Source organism: Vipera berus, assembly GCF_964194415.1.
Source record: "Vipera berus genome assembly, chromosome: 1".
Classification (NCBI taxonomy): domain Eukaryota; kingdom Metazoa; phylum Chordata; class Lepidosauria; order Squamata; family Viperidae; genus Vipera; species Vipera berus.
Window position 1 is genome coordinate 157,212,156 of NC_138202.1, and position 13,181 is coordinate 157,225,336.

The 13,181-nt window shown below is 39.9% G+C and overlaps 1 protein-coding gene across 1 annotated transcript in view; it reads left to right on the forward strand.

Annotated features, from left to right (window-relative positions):
- The window catches only part of CERS6 (ceramide synthase 6), a 113,770-nt gene that overhangs the window by 45,865 nt on the left and 54,724 nt on the right, over positions 1-13,181 (forward strand). Inside the window, exon 4 of the mRNA XM_081334085.1 lies at positions 10,783-10,840. Within this exon, the coding sequence (XP_081190211.1) occupies positions 10,783-10,840 (58 nt within the window). The remainder of the gene's footprint in view (positions 1-10,782; positions 10,841-13,181) is intronic.

Sequence of the window (13,181 nt, forward strand, 5' to 3'; positions counted from 1 at the left end):
AAAAGGGATCATAGATTAGGACTACCTCTTAAATCAGACTGCAGAAGACAGCTATCTCTGTTCAAGAGATTTATTCCCTTGCTTACAGTGTGCTTATTATTTGCTGTTGCAAGTAATTTTAATTATGTTTGGACACACTTTTCCTTTGCCTTTTTGAAAAAAAACAACACCTGACTGTAAGGTTCTGCCTCAGCTAGTACTCCCAAGCAGAGCTCTTGAAATTGGCATTGTTTTAACAAGAAATTTTATTGAGGGACAGTGAAAGCAGAAAGGCAAAGCAAGGTCTAAAGAATTCCCGGGCAAAATGTTACATTAAAACTTCCCTTCACAAACCCCTCCCCAGTGCCCAACTGTCCAGTTTGCTTCCAGCCAATCCACAGGTGTGACGTTGTTATGGGAACCAGAGCAATAAGGGATGGTTCAAGTGTGTAGCATCTTCCTTCACAACGGATTGGAGATAAGACAGATGGCTTCTGGCACATTCCTTCCCCTTTTCACACTCAAAGAGATCATCAAAGGTGGAGAGAACAAAGTAAAGGAAATGCATCTGTGAGCCCCCTCCCAACAGAAGGAAACCTCCCACCACCCTTCAGAATGGCAGAGCCCCGAAAATATGAATTGGAGGGATCCTGACAATGACTGCGGGTTGCCTGTTTGTAAAGCAACATTTTCTAGGCTCTATACTAAGTTCGTAAAGCAAAGTCATCCCTTCCTGTAGGCTCACTATGTAATAGATATGTCAGATGGGACATACACTGGCCCTGTTATAGGAAGAGCTATTGAAGATTCATGGAGTTGTTCTTAGTAAGAAGAAACTGGGAAGGCTCTAATTGGAGGCAAAGAATGTTTGGGCTTGGGACCGAAGGGAGAAAAGAATGCACGGGGAAAAGTTCAATTTAAGGAAGAGATTTGTCCACCTTCTCCTGATGAAGTGTTCATAAAAAGGGGTTACTGTGGAAGGACTGCGATTAGTTCTTGTTTGGTGACATATATAGAGTTTCTTCGATCCATTCAGTTTTGGCAAAACTCCCTAACAGTGATTGGAAGGGAATGGCAATAGGTCATGTATGACATGGAGCAATTCCGAATCTGACTGATCTGCTCACTTATTTAATTCAAACTACTAAGCCACTACATCATCTGCTCAAATTATCCATTTTCGTATCGTAAGAATATAATTTTGATTCGGAAAGAAAGCAGGAGACGCAGAGGCTTTATTTCATAATATTCTCAGAAGCCATAAGCAACCATATCGGGATGGGAAAACTAGAGGACGCAGAATGTGATTTGTTGAGGATAGCAATCATCTTAATACAGGGCTGGGAATCCTCGGGATTACTGAGGTGTAGCGGCAGTGTGATGGAATATGAGAAAGATTTTGATACTAAGTCAAGGGATATGTCAAGGGAACGATCAGATAAGAGACATCGTAGCTTGCAAGTGGATAGCGAGCAGGGCAAGAGGCTCAGAAGAGACCCTTCCTAGTTTCCTGGCTGTAAAGGAGACTCTGGAGAGAATTATACTTTCAGCTTTGCAAGATTGATATTGACCTCCCAGGATAAACTGGATAGGAATCACAATCAAACAAACTAATTCTGCTTTACTGTAAAGCGATGCTGACAGAATCAGAACCTCTCATTCTAAAGAAAGCTTCTCTGCCATCTGCAGCCAGTCTTCTTACCACATAGGTATTGTTGTTGTTGTTAGTTGCGAAGTCGTGTCCGACCCATCGCGCCCCCTTGGACAATGTTCCTCCAGGCCTTCCTGTCCTCTACCATCTTCTGGAGTCCATTTAAGCTCACGCCTACTGCTTCAGTGACTCCATCCAGCCACCTCATTCTCTGTCATCCCCTTCTTCTCTTGCCCTCAACCTTTCCCAGCATTAGGCTCTTCTCCAGTGAGTCCTTCCTTCTCATTAGGTGGCCAAAGTATTTGAGTTTCAACTTCAGGATCTGGCCTTCCAAAGAGCAGTCAGGGTTGATCTCCTCTAGGACTGACCGGTTTGATCGGTTGCAGTCCAAGGGACTCGCAGGAGTCTTCTCCAGCACCATAGTTCAAAGGCCTCAATTCTTTGGCGCTCAGCCTTTCTTATGGTCCAACTTTCACAGCCATACATTGCAACTGGGAAGACCATAGCCTTGACTATATGCACTTTTGTTGACAGGGTGATGTCTCTAATTTTTAGTGTGCTGTCTAGATTTACCATGGCTTTCCTCCCCAGGAGCATTTTAATTTCTTGGCTGCAGTCCCCATCTGCGGTGATCTTGGAGCCCAGGAATATGGTATATATGAGTTAATATAGGTATATATGAGTTAAATGACCTTCAGGAAAAAAATGATGGGAAAATCCTAACACAGCACAGAGAGGAGAAAACTATTGCTTTCTCACTTGCTAAATGTTTAAGCAAATGGAAAAGCCTGACTGCTCTATTATACTTTGGCCACTATTTGAACTTTTTTTTCAATAATTAACTTGTGCTACATTTGGCCTAAGAATCCATTTTCCTCCATGATACTGATTACAGTCCTATAGAAACTACTTAATCCTTTGAAAAACAGGTTATGCTCGCAAAGTCACAACTGTATAAGTAGTTAAAGCAACATAATGCAGAGAGGTTGAGGACTGGGTTTGTAGCTGTGGTGAGGAGCTGTTAGCAGGGAGCACACACTAAAAGAAGTGAACCAAGAATAAACTTCCTTTCACGCATGTCTTTTTGCCATAACTGTATTTTGAGAATTGCCCACAACAGGTGGCTGAAGTTGAAGAACTACTGCTACAATAACAGCTTATTACAGGGAAGCTGACTTTTTATTTGGCAATATAGAAATGCTTCTTTTGCCTTCTGGAAGCTCTTACTTGAAACATTACAACTGAAATGCTCTCTTCTCCGGCATGACCGATGGAGAATCCACAATAGATGGGGTTAATCCTCATCTTCCTGCCCAGGGACCAAGTCAATCAACGCTTTGCCACGCCTCTTCCCTTGGGCTAGGATACCCAGTCTTGACTTGGTCTTCGCCAGTATGAGACGTGTAAAGCTTGGCTCAGTCTTTAGGCAGAGACAACGATCAGGTCGTATTTTTCCTTTTGATTTTCCTCTCTTCTCCCATCTATTGTGGTTCTTCCGGCTGCTGTGCTAATAGCGCAGCGTCGGATCGCCCGGCTAAGGGGGATTTGAGGCCTCAGCCGGCCAGCTGGCTTAGCAGGCACCGGCAAAGCATCATGTGGAGGCTCGTTCATTCCCCTTGCCCGCTCCCTTTTCTTCTGGCCCTTTAAATTGCGGGGAAGTGTTTGGCAGTGTGTGAGAGCCTGTTGTTTTGCAGGCTCTCAAGCAGTTTGAGCTTGTTTTTTTCTTTTTTCCTTTCCTTTCCTTTTCCTTTGGTTCCGCAGACCACGGTCGCCAATTTGGGCACCGCATGTTCATGCTGCACGGAAGACAGCGGTTGTTTTAGGGACAGAATATCCTGCCTTGATCATTGGACTTAAGGTCATCAGGCACCAGTGAAAGGCAGCAACGGGCCTTTCATTCCGGCTGCAAACCAGAACAAGGTCCTAAATCTCATTAATTCGGAGCGGTGGATCTTTTGGAGGCCGCAAAGCAACAAACAATCGGACTTAATTTTATATCACAGCTGCATGCAACACTGCAGGCTCATTGCCCTGCACTTGGGGCTAATGCTGCATAGGTGCCTGATTCAATCTCACTGTTCCTTATTGCTAATTTGTCAGGCCTTAGATGGAATAGGCCTGCAAGCAGACATAAGCAAGACAAGCCGCCATTTTTGGGAGAGCTCACACAAGGCCTCAAAATATTCCCTGACTATTACACTGATCTGGCCGCCGCTAAGGGAGACACATGTGACCGGGCTGTTACCATTGAATTAGTCTTACAGTCACTAAGCGAACTACATGTGACTGAATGTTACCATTGAATTGGTCTTGCCATCACTAAGGGAACCACATGTGCGTTGGCTGTTACCATTGAGTTGGTCTTGCCGTCTCTAAGTGAACTACACGTGGATTGGCTGTTACCGTTGACTTGGTCTGGTCATCACTAAGTGAAGCACGTCACTAAGTGAATCACATGTGAGTTGGCTGTCACCATTGAGTTGGTCTTGCCCTCTCTAAGTGAACTACATGTGCATTGGCTGTTACCACTGACTTGGTCTGGCCGTCAGTAAGGGAAACACATCACTAAGTGAAACACATATGAGTTGGCTGTCACCATTGAGTTAGTCTTGCCATCACTAAGTGAGTTATTTGGCCCTGCTGCCATCAGGAGCATTGCATGTGTGAGGGCAGTACTATTCATTTGGTTCTGCAGCCACAATTGATCCTCGAGTACACTGTTTCTTACATTGAGTGGCTCTGCTGCTATCAGTACTCTGCTCCTTACTACTGAGATTCCTCTCAGTACACCACTGAGATCTATCTGTTTTGAGATCCCTCTCAGCATACCACTGAGATATCTCTGATTGCAATGGCAGACGACTTGGCATCTCAGCCTTCACAAGATGCCCCCAGCACTCCCAAGAAAAAGAAGTCTAAATTCTCCAAACAGGAGGCGGCCGGTAAACTTAAGGCCAAGGCTATTTCAGCCAAGAAATCCTCTAAGGCGGCTGAGAGGGAAGCCAGCAGGAGGCACCAGGCCTTAGAGAAACAATTCTCCAGGGCGCAAAGGTGACAAATGTGTGGCTGCATCTGGACTGACATCTCCTGCTCCCACGGAGGCCTTGGTCTTTGGACCACAGCATGCTCCTTCTACTTCAACTCTCCCAGGGCCCCTTTCCCCAGAAGGAGAGTCAGTATTATCTCCAATTCCTAGGGCAGCACAGCTATTTGCACTCTTAATTAGTCAGTGTATGTCTTTGGTTTTGGTCTACCTGTCCAATCGGTTTGTATTTATGGAATTTAGCATAGGAAAATGGGGAGGGTAGTAAATTATGCTCAGATGTTCTCAAAGCTGTTTAGGAAACATGGATATGTAGGGAAGGATTTGTCTCAAGTAATGCTATGACCATTAAATATTGAGAATCTTTACCAGAGTTTAGCCAAATATCCAGCTGGGAAATCAAATAGACCTGCAATGAAAATGTCCAACTGCATTGTGTGCATTCCTTTAAATACTTGAATTAGAATCATTCCTCTGCAGTAATATTTCTCATGTTCTGTCAAAAAGGTTTGTCATGTACTTTAATCTGAAAATTCAGATTTTATATATCTAGCAGGTTATTAGAATATTAAGGAATTTTAATTCCTAATGATGAAGAAAAAGAACTCATCTCTTTTAAATGTACTATTGAAGAGTAAAGTAGTGCTAGTGAACAAAAGCTGTGCTATAGCAAAAAAAGAAGAATATCAGAGTAAGTTATATTTCATAGTTTCTCCTCGTGTAAGTTATTTATTGTAAGGTCTAAATAATTTTTTCAGGAATTACAAGTTTTCGATCTTTTGCTTGATCTATTGGGTTTGCCCTCGTTCCCTAATTCCTCTTGATCAATCTTAAATTATCTTCATCCTATTGTTTACAAAAAGATATTCAAGAGCTGGCAGACAAGAATGGTTTGTTTCTTTTCCCAGAGAAATAAAGATATAATTATAGAATTAATTGATTGCTCAAGATGAACGCATTCAAAAATACCTCTTAACTGTACTTACTCACACAGAGGTAGTCTTACTTAAAGTCTTAAGTAGACCTTAAGGGGAAATAATGTCTCATCTTTTGCAGATCTCTGCTATGCCCCACTATTATTCCAGATTTTCAGTAAAGGTGTTGAAAGAGCAGGGATTACGCTCATCTCTAAATTTCAGGATTTGTTGGTGTGGTTCTTTTAAGTAGAGCAGTGGTTCTCAACCTGTGGGCTGTGGACCTCTGGGGGGCCACGATGTTGTCACAGAAGGTCTGCGAAGGCTTCAAGAAATGTTATGAGGTAAATCTTGAGTTGAATCTTAATGATCCATGGCCATGGCCCGTGGCCACAAAAGGTGTGAAGAAAAGCTTGAGAATCATTGAAGTAGAGAATTTCTCCATATTTCCAATAGATAAAATGGCCTTGGGCTAACAGACTACGCATACAGCACACAGTTCTACAAAGACAATCCCAACCAGAGTTTTTAAAGTGTCTTGTCCTTGTTTCATTCTCTCTGATTCATGCAGCATCTCTCAGTATTTTCACTTCTGTAGTAAATAAGCAGAATCAAGCCTTCAGTTTCTTTTTTTTATGTCCCAATTGTGGCTATTGCCAGAGTTTATCTTCATCCACTTCCTCTGATATCTTTTTTAGAGAATGATCAGGGCCTTGGTGGAGCAGTGGGCTAATGCCTCCTTAAGTAATACCAGCTGCCTGCAATTAGTGCAGGTTCGCGTCCCACCAGGCTCAAGGTTGACTCAGCCTTCCATCCTTCTGAGGTAGGTAAAATGAGGACCCAGATTGTTGGGGGCAATTAAGCTGACTTTGTAATAATGCCGCTTGGGGGTGGTGGTGAAAGCCCTAATAAGCAGGCATATACATCGAATGAAGGCTATTGCTAAGCACATTGATTTGTGCTTTAAATTGTAAGCCGCCCTGAGTCTTCGGAGAAGGGCGGGATATAAATGGGATTAAAATAAAAATAAAATAAAATAAAAATGTTTTTCCTTGCCAGCGTTCTATTCCTGTTTTTATTACTTTACTCTGATATTCATATTTTACTTTGTGTGCATTCAGTAAGTTCCAATTTTTAACTTGCATCAATGCTTGTTCATGGCTGTCTTTTACATAATCAGCAAATGAATGCTTTTCTTCTTCAGCAGTTTGTTTGCTTAAAGTTAATCTCTTCCTCTATATCCATCTATCAATATCATTATGGGGATGTAATACATTGTGAATTTTCTTGTTTTTTTGGTCCAAACTCTCCACTTCAGTTTACATCCATTTAATAATTCCAGCAGTGTATAGCATCACTGGCCCAGGTATTGGATGATTTTGATGCTGTTTCCACCATTTAATTTTGCTTGTAGCATTTTTCTCACTCTTTGGATGTATACTTTACTAATCACATTTTTAACATTTACATGCTTGATATTATTGAACTGTAAAATGCCCAGATATTGTTATCTGTTCAGTACAAGTTACAGCTGACACTTTCTTTAACTGGTGTTGACCTTCGTATGCATCAAGTTCTTCCCAAGAACCAAAGATGTTGTAATGCATTGGTGTGGTATATGTGCAGTGTAGTGTGGTGTTTTATTGAACTAAACACTAAAGTATTGCTGAAAAATATTTTAGATTGCTTCTCTTTCCTTCCCCATAGATATTGGCGATTGCATGCCTGGAAAGAGAGTGACAAAATCTGTTCAGTGACTAACCTTGATGAGTGACTAGCAGACTGATGAGTAGAGGGAAAGGAAAATATTTTACTATTCAGGACTCAGCACGTGCAGCAAATAGTCACAGCAAAAGATGGGCCCTAAAGGGAGTCAGACAAGCACAAAAAGCTTGAAAACCTTCTTTGTAAAGTTTTATGCTGCTTGTCTTTAGTACCCAGGTTCTTTCACCGCCATTGCTACATAGTGGTTTTGTGGAGTATTTTCCTTTTTATAAACAGCCCACAGAAGGAATTTCTTTACTGCCTTCATTTTCTCTCCCTCCACCCACTTTTTTTTAAAATTAAACCCCATTTCCTCTAAGATTAAAAATGAAAGATGAAGATATTAACAAAAATATGAAACTATAAGATCAAAGAGGACTGATGGAGTAAACTGTTTTTAAGATTGAGAAAAAAGTAAAACACTTGGGTATTATCATGACAAATGTGAATTATATGTTATTTCAAAATAATTGCATTAAATCATGGAATAAGAAGGAAATGGAGGATTCACTTAATAACCATGCTAGTAATTTAACAACTACAGTGACTCACTTAACCAATGTGGCAAGAAAAAGTCGTAAAATGGGGCAAAACTAACTTAACAAATGTCTCACTTAGCAACAGAAATTTGGGGCTCAGCTGTGACTGTAAGCCAAGGACTGCCTGTACTCTTTCTGTGAAGTCAATCTCTCTAACATTACTTTTGAATTTCTCTCCTGTCAATTTGAGCTGATGCCCCCATCTGCTTGATTTTTGCTTAATGTTGAACATACTGCCTTCTAAAATCTTATTCATGCCCTTAATATATTTAAAGGTTTCAATAATGTCATCCATTTCCCTTCTGTCATCTAGGGCTGTACATATTTAGTTCTTCCAATCTCCTGTTATGTTTTGTTCCTCAGATCTTGCACCATCTCTAGACTTGCTCAATCTTGTATCTTTTTTTAAGTGAGGTCTCCGGAACTGGACACAGTATTTAGATGTTTAGATGGTTGATTAGAATTGTGTGTGTATATATGTGCATATAAGGCACTTCTTAAATAATTTTTCATGTTTTCTATTTCATTTATGTTCTGTATTTTCATTTTTCTATCTCCTTTTTCCCCTCTCTCTTCTTTTCCTTTCTTTTTTTTCCCTTTCTCATTTACTATGCTTTTTTCTTGAATGTATGTCAGGACCCACTTCAATCCCCCATCTTAAGAAAGCAGAACTCTTGGAAGCGATTTCTTCCAACAGGAACTTTTATTAAGAGTAGTTGATAGCAGGCAGAATAGACAAGATCTGAGATTTCCCACGCAGAACGATAGGTTAAGGTATCCCCAAGCAAGACCCCACCCCATAGTCCAGCCAGCCAGTGTGGGACAACCAATCCCCAGGTGTTAGGTCTGTCGTGGGAAAAGGAGAGATAACATTGGTCCATTTCCAGGTCACATAGCAATGGTTGACGGCTCTTCACCCCTTCCTCTGGGATCATAGAAATAAACCAGGCACGGAGGTTACATTCTTTATTCCTTCCCTTGTTCTATCTGACAGTTTAGGGAGATAGGTTCAGGGAGAGATATAGCACAGGGAAGCAAAATATTACATTGTAGCGGATGGAGGAAGCAAAGGCAATAAAAGCAAAAGGTGACATTGTAGCGGATAGAGGAAGCAGAGGCAATAAACCCGCGGGCACATCTCCCTTTCCCCTTAGGAGTATGGCAGAACCCAGGGAAAGGTGATATTTGCTTTTGGGTTAGAGGGGATAGATAGATAGATAGATAGATAGATAGATAGATAGATAGATAGATGATAGATAGATAGATAGATAGGACAAAGATGGACTTTGTAACTGTTAGAATTCAAAACTGATATTGAACAAAGTTTTTTTCTGTATGGTTTGCATTCACCAAATGACGTGAACCAATTGCTTTAATGCTATGCTTGCATTGATTTGAAAAGATTACTGCAGTCACAAAGATTATTGTGGAGGCAAATGTATTAACATCAGTGATTAAAAACAACAATGTCTTGAATGACAAGCAGGTTCCTCTGTTTTTGCCTTTAAGATGGTGTCACAACTAAAATGCAAGATGGTTATAATAATTACACATTAGGTTGAATTAGTCTGCTCAGGATCATGTGGTGCACTCCAGATTTTATTTCTATTAAATTAGACAAAGTAAACTTTCTTGCCTCTTCCAGTTCATCCAAATGCTAGTCTCTTAATATTCCTACTTTCCCATTTTGTTAATATGAGGCAGGTTATCCCATGCTGATCTTTCTTGCCTACCCTCTCCCCCAAGTACTATACAGAGTTATTCAATACTGACCTATTCCCCAGACCCACGAATTGATGCTTCAAAATCAGCTAGGGAATCTCTGCTTGTGGATAGCACCAAGGTGACTCATGGTTTCTCTTAAAAGTAGGTCGATTGATGTTCTTGCGAATGTATTTGTGAGTGAAAAAAATGGTCTACGGTTTCTCTTGCCCTTTCCTTCTTTGTGTACGTGGAATCTTAACTCCAAGAATTCTTTTGTATTGGAGGAAATCTTAGTTTTTCAACTGTCATTCCCCCTCAGAACAACAGATGCAACTTAGCTAGTGAGATGGTAGATAGGAGTATATGAGGCCTGTTGCCCCTGGTTACTTGCTTTTGGGGTATATTCCCTTCTGCCATTATTTGGCCTTTAACCATGGGGATTTATAAAAACTGGGAGCTGAAGGGCAAGGCTTCTAACAAACACCATACTGTCCTAAGATAGGCTGTTTTAGGCCACTTGGTTAACAGAAAACACAAACTTTGGTTGAATTTGCTTGACCTCATTTAAGTGCAGTTTATTTTGGTTATGAAACAGTGCTTTATTGGAGAATGAAATTCTGTATTCTGAATTTAGTTGGGATCCAAACAAACTTGGTTAGTCTTGTTGATTGATACATGGTTCTAATAATCAGTGTGCTGTTTGATACAACGCATGGACACTTTAGAATACACTATTGTGGACATATAGGGACGCGGTGGCTCAGTGGGTTAGGACGCTGAACTTGTCGATTGGAAGGTCGGCAGTTTGGCGGGTCGAATCCCGAGTGCCGCGTAGCAGAGTGAGCGCCTGTTACTCGTCCCAGCTTCTGCCAACCTAGCAGTTCAAAAGCACGTAAAAATGCAAGTAGAAAAATAGGGACCACTACGGTGGGAAGGTAACAGCGTTCCGTGCGCCTTTGGCGTCTAGTCATGCCGGCCACATGACCACGGAGACGTCCTCGGACAAGCGCTGGCTCTTCGGCTTTGAAACGGAGATGAGCACCGGCCCCTAGAGTCGGAAACGACTAGCACGCATGTGCGGGGGAACCTTTACCTTTACCTTTATTGTGGACATATCTGCATTGTTCTGTATCTTGAATTCTTCCTACCACAAAATTGTTAAGATTATCTATTTCATATTACCTGCAGGTGGAGATTTACGTTTTATCTTTATATATTCACCTATGGATCCCGGATCTTAAAAAAGGTAAGATGCTTTGTCTTTTGGGCTAAATCAAATTATTTCATGGGTGTTGACAGTAACAGCCTTATGAATACTTACAAAGGAATTTAATGGTTAGATGGCTTAGACATTGGTATTTGAACATAGATCTTTTTAGTATTTATATTTTATGGTGTTTTACTAATCTAGGGGAAATCTAAGCAAGGTTTTACTAATCTTGCTCATCCGTGTATGATATGCCATATGATGAATGAATGAATGAATGAGGAATTTAATTTTGGGAACATTTGAAAAAGTCACTGTGAGTAGAGTTGGCTCAAATAGTACACAGGCTTGAGATAGAAGGAAGCATGAGTAAGAAACTCAAAATAATCTTGTCCTGATTTTGCTTAGTATAAGATGAGGCAGAGAAAAACTGATAGACTTTAAAAACTTGGTCATACCCTACCAAAATGAAATAGTATGCCTGGAATCCTTGTGCTGCCTGTTTCTTGATCTGGCCTGTCTTGAAAGGCTGATATCAAACTCGAAAGCCTGTCCAAGTATCTCTCTGCCTTATCTTATAATAAACAAAAACAGGGCAGGACTATTTCTTTCTCACACTTCCTTCTATATCTGCGCAATGCACTATCTTGTACTAATCTGCACTTATACAGTGCATTCAGAAAGTATTCGGACCCCCTTCACTTTTGTCAATTTTGTTATGCTGCAGTCTGATTCTACAGTTGTTGAAATTCCTTTTTCCCCTCATTTATTTGCACTCATAATGACAAAGTGAAAACAGATTCCCCCCCCCCCCAAGATTAGCTCTACATTCTTTTACAACACCATATAGATATGGCTGATTTTGGACAATCACTTTGAGTAAATGACTCAATAATTGCAGGTGTCTTCAGTAAAGGTTTTCAAGTAGCCATATGCCATGGAAATACTTTTACAGTTTCCTTTCTTTTCTGAAATAAAATATGTAACATTTCCCCAAATTATAAAAAATTTGGTCCAATCTAGTGATTCTTTGAATGCAGAACCTTTTTTAATACATACATGATACTTTCAATCCTTTTGCTGGCCTTAGCTGGCCTTTAAACCTTTTAAGTAGCTTTAGTGGATGTTACCTACTGAGTGGCCTGAATTTTGGAAGACTTATCTTAAGACTTGACATACCTTTGGAAAAACAATATACTTTGTTAAAAATACATCTAATTTAGATTAGATATGTGGTATTGAAATGCTGTAAGGCACTGCTAGAGACACTTATGTAAAAATTGGGGAAGATCTTCCAGAGAATCAATATTAGCCTCCATACGTCATCAACATGAAATAAAATGTGTAGAAATTCAAAGACAGAGAGATAATAATAAGCACCAATTCTCTACTTTAATCTTTAAAAAGTAGATAAAAGGCCCTTCCTGAACACACTTCTGTTAATTTATTAGCTTGCTTGGCTAAAAATAAATAAAAGGTGGGCAGAATTTTTTAAAGTAACAACATCCAGTAGTAAGACCTAGACAATGTTTCCTGAACTCTAGGTAGATTCCTAATCTGGAGACTTGTTGCTATCATGAAGCCGTTAGCTAAAAATACATTTTTTCTTTAATAATATGATTCAGAATTTTTAGATTGGCTATAAATATAGATTGGTTGATTAGCTCGTTTTTAAACTATTTTTATATATGCAAAAGATTGTACCATTTTGCTCTGTGAAGTATAATTTCAACGTGAATTTCTCAATCTTACATTGGTTGTGTTCTTTCACAGAAGTAACTGCATTTCTTTTCATGCTCCAACTTAATATGACTAATTTAATATTTGCTCATTTAGTATATTATATACATTTCAGGAACCCCTAGTTTTTTCATATATGGCCAGTCAAATGTATTTTAGGAGAGCTCAGCATCTCTCTTTAAATTGTTTTATTTGCTATTTCATTTTGATTTATGTAATTGAATTTTCCCATGAAAATCCCCAGGTACCCCCTGTACCTTTGCAATATTTTACAACTTGCAATTAATGTTGCAAAATATTCCTCTTTTCTTAAACATATCTTTATTCAAAGTAGGATTTAGGGACCATGTCAGATTAGATAGATAACTGGATAAGAATTATGACACTGAGCATTTATACATCTCTCTATACAATCCCAAAAATATAATGGTAAATGCAAAGGCAGATTTCACTACAGATTTTCTGGAGTGAAGAAAAAGTGTTCTATTCCTTGTAAAAAAGATGTTATAATTAGCCTACCCTTCCTTACTCAGAATAGTTCGATATTTTTCAAAAGACCAGCCATCTAGTGTTGGGATAAAAAAGGGAAGATGCAGGGCTTTTTTCCCCATAGAACACTCAGAACAGTGTTCCGGCACCT